We start from the raw sequence: 12,876 nt of genomic DNA, 5'->3' as shown, positions 1-12,876 counted from the left end.
CACAGAGCAGAGCCGGGTTCGTTCAGAGCTGCCGGGTCACGGTCTGAACTCGTTAGCAGAATCTGGAGTCACTTTATTATTGATCTAAATGGTCGGGGACATCCAACTGTTCTTCTGCTGAAGTCTGTTCATCAGAATCACTTCTCCACCAGCATCAGCGACATATTGTGTTTTAATTTCCAGTCAGTTCTTCTTTTTCTCCTCCTTCTTGTTCTTGTTCTTGTCCATCTTCATCTTCTCCTTCTTCCTCCCTTTTTTTTCTCCTTTTTGACTGGATCTCCATCACCTTCTTCTCTTTCCTCTTCTCATCCTAATCCCTGTTCTTCCTCCTCTTCGCCTCATTCTTCTACTATTTTTCCCCTTCCTTCTTTGCCATCTAGTCGTTGTCTACTTCTCCTTCTTCTCCTTCTTCTATACATTTTTGACAGTTACCAATCACCCCGTACGGACTGAGATATTCAGATTTGTGGTTTGTGAACTCGATGTGATCACATTTCTTCTGTGGGAAATAAAATATGAAACTCATTTACAACACATGTATATGAGTGTGTATTGAATCGTATGTGGATTCAAATTGGGAATGAAATAGAAGAAGAAATATATCTGACACTCCGGACCCCACAGTGTGTGTTGGATCAGTATTTAATGTGTTTGTATATTTTTGTGTCTCTGCAGATGCACCACCCAATTCAGATGAAACCTGCAGACAGTGAGAAATCTAACGGTGAGTGGCCCCATTCACACAACATGCACACACACACATACAGACACACACACACACACACACACACACACACACACAGAGGCAGCAGCATCACACACATATGCATCATAGCCGGGGAAGCTATTCAGCGAGACACGGCGAGAGAATAAGACGATAGAGGGGCGATGGCATCCGGTGCTGATGTATATAAGTATATATTTTTTTAAGTGGGATGAATTATTAAGGTGCTTCGCAAGGGGGGGGTCAGTGAAAGTTGAATCGTTTTGGCCTCGTGCTGAACCAGCCGCTCTCCCCTGTGGCTGTTCCCTCACACAGAGATGCTGTGTGGGCTCCTCTCGCTACGCACATACACACACACACACGCACACACACACACTCACACACACTCACACTCACATTTGCCTTAATGCATTTGTCTCAGACTCACACACACACGAGCACCGTCGACCGATCCGTCCTCAGATCACCCTTCCTCCAAACTACATATTGCAGATCCAGCTCAGAATTGATTCCCTGTGTCGAGCCTCCTCTTCCTCCTCCTCCTCCTCCTCCTCCTCCTCCTCCTCCTCCTCCTCCTCCTCCGTTCCTTCTCGTCCTGAAAGGAGGAAGCTGTTGGCCGTATGTACCAGAGGACGTGAGGTTTCTTAAAAGGATGCAGACGCTGGTTCTCATATTGTCAACAAATCCCGTCGGAAAGACTAGTTCAGCCATAAATGACCCACTGGATAAATATCATAGTTTCATTGTTAAAGAAGAGAAAAGTGTCTCTTAAAATAGCTGGATATTAGTGTTCTGGTTTTCTGGCTCCTTTAAAATTTAATGTGAGAACATTTCAGGGCTTCTGACCTTTAGGATCTTGGAGTCTCTGAAGAAGTGAAGCTGCATCTTTCACCTGAGAGTCAGATAGATAATGTTGGGAGTAAAATCCTGTTTCCCTGACATTAACACAAACAAATCCCATAGCTACTTACTAAAACACCATAGTCTGTGTATATGAATGGACAGCAGGGACCCAAGATAAGAACTTTAAAACTTTTTATTTCAGTTTCTCCTGCGTTTAAAACGTCTGACTTTTGTCGCTGAATTACTCCGCTCTGTTTTTTAATTGGTTTCATTGAGATGCAGCAGTGGTGGTATTTAGTGGCGGTGGATCAGGGGAATAAAAGGCCATGTCATCAATCTTCTGGTTCAGGGTGAGACGTTGTGGATGTGGTGTCCTTAAACACAGGCTGATTTAGTTTCCCGTGTTAAAGATTCTGCTGAATTACTCAGCTTTACAGGTCAGCTCACACAAACGGCTAAAACATCTGTAGTTTCTCACTCATCGCTCAGACACTTTGGGACATTTCACCTGGTGACTGACAGGAAATGTTGTTTTCTCACATACAGCACATCTGGAAATATGATATGAAATGTCCAGATGTCAGTTCTGGTCTGAGCAGCTTGACTTGTCCAAGTTGTTGTTTTCACCCCACAAAAAAATCTGTCCTCGTTTTTTACTTCTGCAGCGAATGAAACAAAGATTAGCGTGATCTCATTTTTATTACTCTGCAAATTTAAACTCAAAATCTGAATTTTAAAACCTAACAAATGTCTGAGAGACGTCAGGATGGAGAGTGTTTTATATTTTTACATATTTGCATGACTTAGTGAGGAAATGTGGGTTTTCACAGTTCAGGTGATCTGACCCTTGAAGCAGAGTAATTGAGCAGAATATGAAAATGGACGAAATGACCATTTAAATCCAGTTTTAAAGAACCCTGTGTGTTCATGTAAGAAACACAGAGAGAGACGATGGCCCTGCATCAGGAGCCGCCTGATAAATCACTGTCCACTGCAGGGAAATACAATAAAAACGAGTATCCAGCAAGGCAGAGGGGAAACTCTTCTAAAAGCCATCATCCGCTCCACTGAAATATGGCGAAATACGACTTTATAAGACATAAACGTCAGGGTAACGACGGTGGAACTTAATAAAGTGGCCGCTCCTCACAGCTGGGACGGTAAATATGAAGTAGCCCATACGTAACCCATCCATCCACTTAATGATAATGACCTTTAATAAACCCGGCGTCAGAGCAACTGTAACGGTGACAAACGGCGGCTCGGAGCTTTATTGGTTCAGTCAGCGCGGGAGACAAAGAGACGTACAGTGTCGCGCTCAGATAAGATTATTGCTGAATCTCGTGCTGGTTTATTTTTCTTCCCGGTATCTTGTTTATGTGTTGAATCTCAGCGTGAGGCCAATTCCGCTCCAGTTCCTCCCAGAATGCAAAGCCGACTCCGGATCATCCCGTCGCCCGAGTCGTACGAGTCTTATCGCCCCGCGCGCCAAAAGACAGAAACAGTCAATTGTAACGATATCTTCTCTCTTTCTCTTCTATCGACGCCGAGTAAATTAATTACATCGCTGTTAGACCGGTGGTAATCTTCCTCTGGAGTGATGCGCACACACGCGCGCAGACACGCTGTGTACAAAGGAGTTAAGGCTTTTTGAAACAACACTTATCTTGGCAGCGTATCCCGACGGTTTGTCTTTTAAACACACAAACAATTCAAACAGCAAAATAAACAAGTGCGCTATTGATTTCCCAGAGTGCAACAGACCGCTTATCTCTTTCGCCTCGCGGTAAGAGCTGACAGTTTCCTCATTAAAAATGAATTGGATTAGCATTGCATTGAATGTGCTGCAAACACACACGCACACACACACACACACACACACACACACACACACACACACACACACACACACACACACACACACACACACACACACAGACACATTGTTTCTGACTTTGCTCTCAGCTTAATTCACACTTAACCTCACACACACTCACACACATGTGCACTAACACACACCGCTACCTGCAGCCGCCTCTCGTTCCTGGAGATTGCACCTGCGAAGGAGGGATTGTGTCAGCGGAGGAGAAAGTGAGAGACCCGTGGGGCAGGAAGAATGAGGAAAGAGGAGGAGGAGGGAGAGGAGGAGGAGGAGAGGTGGAGGGAGGCCGAGGGTGAGAGAGGACGAGCGGCAGAGTCTCAGCGAGCAGTTGGTGTTGAAGTGATAATGAGACATTGATCAGAGCCTCGCAGATGGAATGATGAAATACACGAGCTCTGTCTGTCTTCATCTCTCTCTCCCTCTGTCTCTCCTCTTTCTTTCCCTCGTTCCTCGACGCTTCTGTTTTGATTGTTGTGTTTTCGTTCTGTCTCTTTCTCTGGGTTTTTTTTTTTTCTGTTGCGTCTTTTGATTTTTCTTTTTGTCTTTTTCTGTCTCTTTGTTCTCACTAATCTTTTTTTTGTTTTGTTCTTCTTCTTCGTCTTCTCTATTTTTCTGTCTGTTGTCATTGTTGTTTGATTCAAAGAGGTTGGGTTCCAGGACAATGAGACGCTTCGTGTGCACAGTTGAGTTCAAGGTTTCAGGAAACAGGTTCATTCGCCCGAAAATCTTCAGTTTAATTCTCCAACAAAAGCCCCAGATTAGAGCCAAATCAGTAGGAAAAACGAGCACTAATCATGTGCAAATACTTTATACTAGTCGTGGTTTCTACTGGTGAAAAGTCATTTCTATTCCTTCGTACTGAAAACACAAAGCATCAGGTCGACATATTAAATTAAATCCACTCGTTCATTCACACTCTCTGTTTCTCTCTCTCTCTCTCTCTTCTCTGTGGCTCCGCAGCGGTGGAAGACAGGAAGTTGTTTATCGGCATGGTGTCGAAGAAGTGCAACGAGAACGACATCCGGGTCATGTTCTCCGCGTTCGGACAGATCGAGGAGTGCCGGATCCTGCGGGGGCCCGACGGACTCAGCAGAGGTGAGGCTGCCGCTGCCACTCGCTTCCATCCACACCCGATGCTCCTCGTGTGAATATCTGTGGCCGAGCGGCCTCCAGCTGCCGCGGTTCATCGTGTCCACTTGACTCGTGACTCAAACTCCCGGAGGACGTGTGTACCTCCGACTGTGAGACGAGAGCTGAGCGGTTGAAGAGGAAGTCTGAGCTGTTTCTCAGAGAACAAAACAACTTTTCAAATCAAAGTAAACGATAATAAATAGGATGGGCTCATTATTTTTGTTTCCGTGCGTCCCAAAAAAAACATTTATCTGTATTTATTGTCATTATTTAAGAAAAAACACAGACTTCCTGTTTAGTTTAAGCATTTCCTGAGTGTTTTACTTTCGCAGACGTTTCTCCTGCATAATCAGCAGCTCATTTAATCTCAGATGTTTCTCCTTCACTGTTGTGCTGGAAGTTTTTCCCGAGACGTCAGTGTCTCAGGATGTTGTTTACTCTAAACCGTGGTGATTAGTGTCGTCTGGCTGCAGGAAGCCTTCAAACTTTCAGAGAACTAAGAAATCAGTAAAAAAACTAAAAATGAGGAGTCGAAAAGGTTTTATTTACCTGTGACCATAAAATCAAACCCATCTTTTTACAGTTGTGTTTAAACCGCATATGATCTATACTGCAACCATTCACCAGATTATGATTTAAATAATTTGGAGCCGTCATTTCGTCCATTTTTATTCTCTGTCTATGGATGAAGTATTTCAAACATCCCACTCAGCATGTTCTGGCGGCTTAGGTCTCGGTTTTCTGCTTAGACTTCAAATAAGCCGATCCTGTAATATTGCACAGTTTAAATCTGGTTCTAATCATAGCTTAATAGTTTAATTAGCCACAGAATAAATAAATTATAACAACAGTGAAGAAAACAAACCAAAGACCAACAGACGGTGAATCTTTTTTCCAGATTCTCTCTATAAGTGTTGAGGCGTCACACTACAATTCACACAGATATTCCTCTCTCCTGCATGTTGTTGCTTCAAATCCCCGTAGGGACTCCGATGTGTTGTCGGCAGCAGGAACACAAACTGCAGCTCGAAGGATCCACACACCAAACAAACAAACAAACCTCACACACTCAGAGAAGGAGAAACGTTCACATTCTATTCCCTGTGACATGTTCTGACCTGAACGGTGGAAGTGAATCTGTATAATCGTCTCTTTGTGCTCGAGGAGCCTCGAATCAGATCCTGTCGTCAACCGGCTGCTTCTCTGAAAAACGCTCGAGATTCTCTTCAAGGTTTTCAACGAGTCATGCTCGAGTGAACGCAAATGAACCACAGTGACACCTGGAGGCCGCTGTGAAGACATGATTCTCCTTTTTTTCGCTCTATATATCTCTTCTCCCTCCCCCTCTCTCTCTTTTTTTCTCCCCCTCTCGCTCTCACACCTCCCTCCCTCCTCCTCCTCTGCCCTCCTAACCTCCATTCATACCCTCACCTTCCCTGCCGATCCAGTTTAGCCTCACTGTAAGCCACTGAGATTCTCCCACACCGACACTGGAGGCAGCCGCTCTGCCACTGGGTTGGTTGTATTTTAAAAAAGCACAATTCCTTTTTCTATTTTCTCCTTTTATAGAGTAAAACACAAAATAATCATGAAGGAAATTATTGTTATTTTCACCCTCTCCATTGGGTTGTTGAAGTTTCTGCAGGGCTTCACAAAAAGTCCTAAATCCATTAGGAAACAAACCTTTTCCCTTTATTTCCGTCAATGCCTGAATTTTAATGCTGAAAAAAATCAGACAAATTATTACGTACAGACTGAAAATACAAGTGGACGACACGTCTCTACAAAAATGAGGCTAAAAAAATCCTGAGGACGCTGCCATCTTGCACATTTGGCAACATAGTCTGTCCAGTGGTGATCTCCGTCGGACATCAACGAATCATTATTCTATATATACATAATTATATTTATATTGTCAAATAATTCAGAATCATTTATTTTGTTGAGTTGTTTTCTAACATTACACAAAATGTTTCTGACAATGTTCAAACCCAGAGAAATCCACGTTTTTATTCAAAGCATCTGGATGTTTGAATCACAGTTGTTTGTGACAGTTTTTCTGTTTAACGTGAATTAAACTTTATCATCTCATCTGACAGAATGATGATAATGATCTCACATAATGATTTTATGAGAAGTGTCAGGTCGTTTTTTATTGGCAACGACGGCAAAGACAACAACACCCATGATCCCTCGCTGCTTCATCACGTCATCAGACTTTGGTTATTGCTTTAAATGAGAGACCTCTAGTGGCAGAAGTTAATCATTGTACCTTTAAAGCAAATCATGATAATTACTAAACTAAAATCTCAGAATCCTCATAAAAAACCTAAACACTGATTTAGCTTCTGTCAAACCCTCCACAGCTTTTCTATAGAACATCTTCATCAACTCTTCCTCCCTTCACACACACAAACACACACACACACACACACACACACACACACACACACACGTCTGTGTGTGTGTGTCTGTGTGTGTGTGTCTGTGTGTGTGTCTTCCCCGAGGACACACACATACAAACACGCACACACAATCTACCACTCACTCACCTGATTTCATCCTCCCACGCTCCCTTCACCTCCCCCTCCCCCTCCCCTCCCCTCCTCTGTGGTCTCTATGTTCTGAGGAGATGCAGCCTCGTCTTCCTCCTCCTCCTCCTCCTCCTCCTCTTCCTCCTGTCACACAAGCTGTCGCTGTCATCGTCAAGCCGGCTCCATGTGGATCTGTCGGTCACGTTTTTTTTTTTTTTTCTGTGCCTGTCGGACGTTCTGAATGTTTTTTATTGTTGACTCCAGTCTGATTTTCTCAGTGTGCCTCTTCCTCCTCCTCCTCCTCCTCCTCCTCCTCCTCCTCCTCCTCCTCCTCCTCCTCCTCCTCCTCCTCCTCCTCCTCCTCCTCCTCCTCAAGGTCGTCTCTATCCAGAACCGATCTTTGCCTCAAACCCAACGACTCAAACTCCCCACGATCTCCCTGCCCGTCCCTATAATCACCCTGACTGTCCTAGAATCCTCTCTCGCATCAATTTGTCCTCGTTCTTTTCCCAGACATCCCTCATCGGCCTCCTTCCCTTCCTTCCCCTTTCTCCTCCTTCCATCCCTTTTCAGCTTCTCTCTTTTGTCCTCATGAATATTTCAGGCGTTCTGGCCACATCCCTGTTTCTGTCGAGCTAATATAAACCACTTAGCGGCTCAGGCGAATCAAAGAGAAGATGCTTGTCATACAGTTTGGGTCTGGATAGTAAATAAACACCTATAACCAGGCTGGAGATGAATGGGTCTTTGAGGGTTTCTCTGTGCCTGCAACTCCCAGGGGGTGTCGGTCCCACCTAGCTGAGCGCCTATTAAATCGCGGTATCAATCAGAGGAGCGCGCCGCCGTCCCGCTATTAATAAAATATGGATCACACCACCAGTGGACGGCCGGGCCTGGGGAGCTACCCTACTTTTATTAAAGGACTGTTTGGTTCTCGGCTGACGACAGAATGCGGCCTGTGAGGTATTTTTAGCGCTCAAGCCAAGTCCCTTCTCTGCGCCGGGAAAAATAAGACAAGCAGCAACCAGCAGGAAAGCGCCAGTTTTTTCCTGTTGTCATTAACACATTTGACATTAATGAATTCATGTTCTGACGCTGAGGAATTCTTTATTTAGAAGCCTCAAGGTTCAAGCTGCAGAAACTGGCTAAAGATAGAAATGTGTGTGTGGGGGGGGGGCAGGGGTTATTCTGTCAGCAGGCTGAAGACAAACCCAGTTTCTGTTGACGTTATAGCTTGACCAGCGTTATGAACAGAGTCAGGAGGGTTAACCCAAATGGACGCCCCCCCCCCCCCCCCGAGGGCTGATCCAGTTCTGGGGCACGGCCCCCCCGCAGAGGAAGGAGCAGCCTCCTCCAACACAAGCCGTTAAATGACAGATTGTGGCTCGTCTAAAATAGACTGTCAGAAAAAAATGACCCCCTTTTTCTTTCATGAATGTCCTATCTACATTGAAGGACACATGGACTAGGTCGGTGCCACAGCATCTGATAACCTTCACCGTCCTTTTATCACCTTTTCAACATCTCTAATGTTAGGGCACTGATGGAGTTCTATATAAAAGATGAATAAACTACATTTTCCATTGAGCAAGGACAGAAATATATATATATTTTTTAAAAGAGGTCTGATATTTATATTTTTAAAGGATCAGAAGCAGGAGAAGTTCACAGAAGTTCAGACATTCACGCTCTCACATTTAGCCCCTCGGACTTCAGTTCTCGTCTGAACTTTATTTTGACGAGGGAATCCTAAACAAAGTCGTCCGAACAGGTGATTAAACCGTTACCATAGCGATGAGTTTCCTCTCCAGGGACGTTCCTGTGTTTTCTCAGGGTGAAGCCTCGGTGTGGAAACTTGTGGAGTGGATTTAAATCTCACCTCTCACGGCCTCGTTCTACCACAGAGTCCTGATGGAGGTGGACGAGGACAATTACCTATTCCTCGACTCATCTTTCTCTCTCTCTTTTCTCTCTCTCTCTCTCTACGTCTGTTGCATTCTCCATCCTCACAATTCCTCCCCTCTTTTTCCGCTCTGCCCTTTCCCCCCCATCCACTCACCCAGGTTGAGTCTATCTGATGACATGAGATTTTTCTTCCTACCAAGCCACGCGTCTGTCGGCCGAACCTGAACGTGTGTGTGTGTGTGTGTGTGTGTGTGTCTAAGTGTGTGTTGGTGTGTGCGAGCATGTGTGTAATCAGTTCAGGCCTTGCTGCGCTAACATGGCTTGGTGGGTTTGTTAGCATATTATTAGCCAGGGGGATTGACAAAGCACTTCTCACATTATCTCCTCTGATCACTCCCTAACCAGCCAGACAACCCCCCCACCCCACCCCACCCACAAACCACCAATAACAAAGTCCCGTAAAAACAACGCTGGCGGCTTCGTCTCGATTGGCTCGGATCAGCGGTGGTCGGCCACGCCCCTTCCTCTTGTCTCTTCCTCCATCTCCTTAGTCTCTCCTGTTCAATCAGACGCACAACGGAGGAATTGAAATACATTCAAATCACCTTTAATGGGGGGGGGGGCAGATTTACATTTATTTATTTAGTCAGTGTGAAGCAGCGAGAGGAAACAATAATAGATGGAGGAGGATGAGGAAGAGGAGGAGGAGGAGGAGGAGGGAGGTGGGGAAGGCAAATACAAAAGTCCCCCAATTGTGTTGCTTGTGGTCGTCTCAGATGTCCTGTGGTGGTGGGACGGGGGTCGGGTAGGGGAGATGGGGGGGGGGGGCTCGTGGTTGTCATTACACTGTGCTCATTTCTCCGCTGTTGTTCCTCCAAGCGACCTGAGAACGATGTTGTCCACCTGTGAGCTGTTCTCTGTATCAATCTCTGTTTTTATTTATAACGACGACGTGTCCAACCCTTTTGTCTTGTTTTTGTTCTTTCTTGTCTCCCCCCCCCCTCCTCCTCCTCCTACTACTCTTCCTCCTCCTACCCTCCTCCCTTCCACTGTCCCTCCATCCCTCCCTCCTCTCCTCCCCTCCCTCCCTACAGGATGTGCGTTTATCACGTTTTCCACCAGAGCTATGGCACAGAATGCAATCAAAGCCATGCACCAGTCTCAGACTATGGAGGTACTGTACTCTCGCCCTTTCTTCAACTCTCTCTCTCTCTCTCTCTCTCTCTCTCTCTCTCTCTCTCTCTCTCTCTCTCTCTCTCTCTCTCTCTCTCTCTCTCTCTCTCTCTCTCTCTCTCTCTCTCTCTCTCTCTCTCTCTCTCTCTCTCTCTCTCTCTCTCTCTCTCTCTCTCTCTCTCTCTCTCTCTCTCTCTCTCTCTCTCTCTCTCTCGCTCCTCTTCAGTCTGTCATTGTGGTGACACTTTAACATGTCGGCCTCATGTTTGAATATGTGTGTGTCTGTGTGTGTGTGTCTGTGTGTGTGTGTCTGTGTGTGTGTCTTCCCCGAGGACAGAGGAAGCAGATAAATCCCTATCATGCTAATATGAATCAAGGAAATTCAAAAACTGCCACACACACATACACCCACCTTGGATGAGAGGGTGTTAACTGCAAGGCGTTATGAGCCATAATGTAGTTTTAACGTCTGCATTTATGTGTTTCGTCAAAGACGTATATTTAGTTTTCTTACTTACTCATCATGTCAAGACTTTTAATCAAGATCCTTGAATTGTTCTCTTAGACATCTGGGGAAATGACGTCAGAGAGTTCAGGGGTGAAAACCTCCTCAGTGCAGGTAAATATAGATAAACTCAGCAGCTGTATGTTTTCAGGAGGGATGTAATAGATGATACAGATTCTGAGGAGTTTGGTCTTTAAAGTGCTGACACGCAGGTTTCATGTCTTTTAAAACCATATTACACAATGTTCCTAAAAGTCATGATGGAATATTTATAAATACGGCCGAGAGGGAACAGTGTTGTTCAGCAGGAGCTGCTGATTCAGTCCCCTCCTTTTTCTCTTATTCACCTTTTTCTGGTCCCAGATTTCTAAACCTTTGGCAAAGTCTCCAAACCGTGACAAAGAGCAGCACCTCGGCCAGGTGACATTACAGACCTCATCAGCTGCACAGCGACCCCAGCCGCGCCTTAATGGGCGACTGGGCCGCCGCTCCTCTGTGTTCCCTCCTCCTGGTTTAGGGGGGGGGGCGCCCTTGTCAGTATTGTCAGGCTGGCGACAGGGCGGGATGACAGGCCTGCGATTGGGAGAGAATTACATGCTGCGCGGCGACAACTGTGAAGCGCCCGTGCGTGTGTGAGTCGGACAGGGAGACAAAAAGTGGTAATAACAAGCTGTGTTAAAGGAAAAAGATGAGTGGCGTTCACCCCGGCGCCCCCTCATTAGAGCTGATCATGGTAATCATGGCTGCTATTGATGTGCCGTGACCCTGACACGGTGGTAAACGCACTCTCCGCCCTCCGCGTGTGCTTTCACGTTGTCGTCCTGTGTGTGTCGGTGAAGTGTTGATTTGCGTGGCCGGGCGGCAGCAGCAGCAGTTTCTGTCTTTCCGAGGAGAAGGAGCGACACTCTCCACCGACGGCGTTGATATTAAGCCAGAATTATCCTCGCTCTGAGCAGTCGTCTGCCACAATGGACCAGTAAACACTGCCAGTGTCCCCTGCTCTTATCGGGCGCACGGAGGAAAAGGCTTAAACCGTAACACAGCGATATTGCAGTGGACAATGGCAAAATACCTTCATTTCCATTTGAAAACACGCTGTGTAGCCTCGGGCGGACCTGAATTGCCGCATCCGTTTGTTAATGTTCCTCAGTTTTGCAATTTAAAAGTAATTACTTTGGGTCCGAATGAGGGAATGAGGTCTGGTAAATAGAGTTTGGTTATTGTCTTGGCTCTATTGCACCCAACTGTCTCAGATAGAGCGAGATTGTGCATTTGAGTGTTTGTGTGTTCGTGTGTGTTTTTCCCCGGCACATGTCACGGGTGGGGGGGAAAGGGGGTGGGGGTGGGGGGCAGCATGGGCGCGCCAATTCGTCGATGGCCCTGTCACTGTCATATCCATTCTCATTACGCCGTGACATTCAGGTGCACGCTCGCACACGCGTCCGCCGGCTGAATGTCAGGCCGTAATGAAAGTGGATACGAGCAAGACAGGTAATTCACTGTCGAACCTCTAAAGACATTTGAGGAGAAGTGGGTCGGCTTCATTGTGTTGGGTTTGTGTTGGGTTTGTGTTGATTTGTGCGTTGCATTATTCACTCCAGTTATAAAGACTCATTTAGCCCTCAGCTCCCCCCCCGTGCGGCGTTCTATCAACAGCTTTTTTCTTTTTTTGTGCACATGACACTTAGAGGAACACTCGCACGTTATCCTGCCCTCGCCGCACGCGCACACGCCCCTCACCACCAACACACAAGCGCTGGAGCTCATTGAGACAAGGGCTTGAGTAGAGCATGAGAGAGAGAGAGAGAGAGAGGGAGAGAGAGAGAGAGCGTTGTGTTGAAGTAGAAAACAAACACAACCGTCAACTGAGCTGAAGAGGAGCGACGGATACGGACAAAAACGGATTCGATTAATCAAGGGATGATGTCAGACAACGTATATAAAGATGGATGATCCCAAGATGGATTAAATCAGGAGTCAGGGTCTAAATAGAGTTGTGGGACACCCCCCAAAAAGCTTCATGGTTGGCGGGTTTTGACTCTTCTAACCCAAACTCCAGATAATGTCCGATACATAAAGATCTGGAGATTTTCTGGAGTTCTCAGAAACATGTCAAATCTCTTCGTCAAGTTGACGTCAGCGTCTCCTTCGTCCTCGGCTACTCTGTTTCACCACAAGA

At 46.1% G+C, this 12,876-nt stretch overlaps 1 protein-coding gene across 1 annotated transcript in view; it reads left to right on the top strand.

The window, feature by feature from the left end:
• The window catches only part of celf2 (cugbp, Elav-like family member 2), a 61,121-nt gene that overhangs the window by 25,454 nt on the left and 22,791 nt on the right, over positions 1 to 12,876 (top strand). The window contains exons 4-6 of the mRNA XM_061094909.1: positions 676 to 724; positions 4,410 to 4,544; positions 10,114 to 10,193. Coding sequence (XP_060950892.1) covers positions 676 to 724; positions 4,410 to 4,544; positions 10,114 to 10,193 — 264 coding nt within the window. The remainder of the gene's footprint in view (positions 1 to 675; positions 725 to 4,409; positions 4,545 to 10,113; positions 10,194 to 12,876) is intronic.

The sequence above is a fragment of the Limanda limanda genome, chromosome 1, assembly GCF_963576545.1.
Source record: "Limanda limanda chromosome 1, fLimLim1.1, whole genome shotgun sequence".
Lineage (NCBI taxonomy): Eukaryota > Metazoa > Chordata > Actinopteri > Pleuronectiformes > Pleuronectidae > Limanda > Limanda limanda.
The sequence above is the reverse complement of the archived record's forward strand: the minus strand, read 5'-3'. Positions and strand labels throughout refer to the sequence as shown.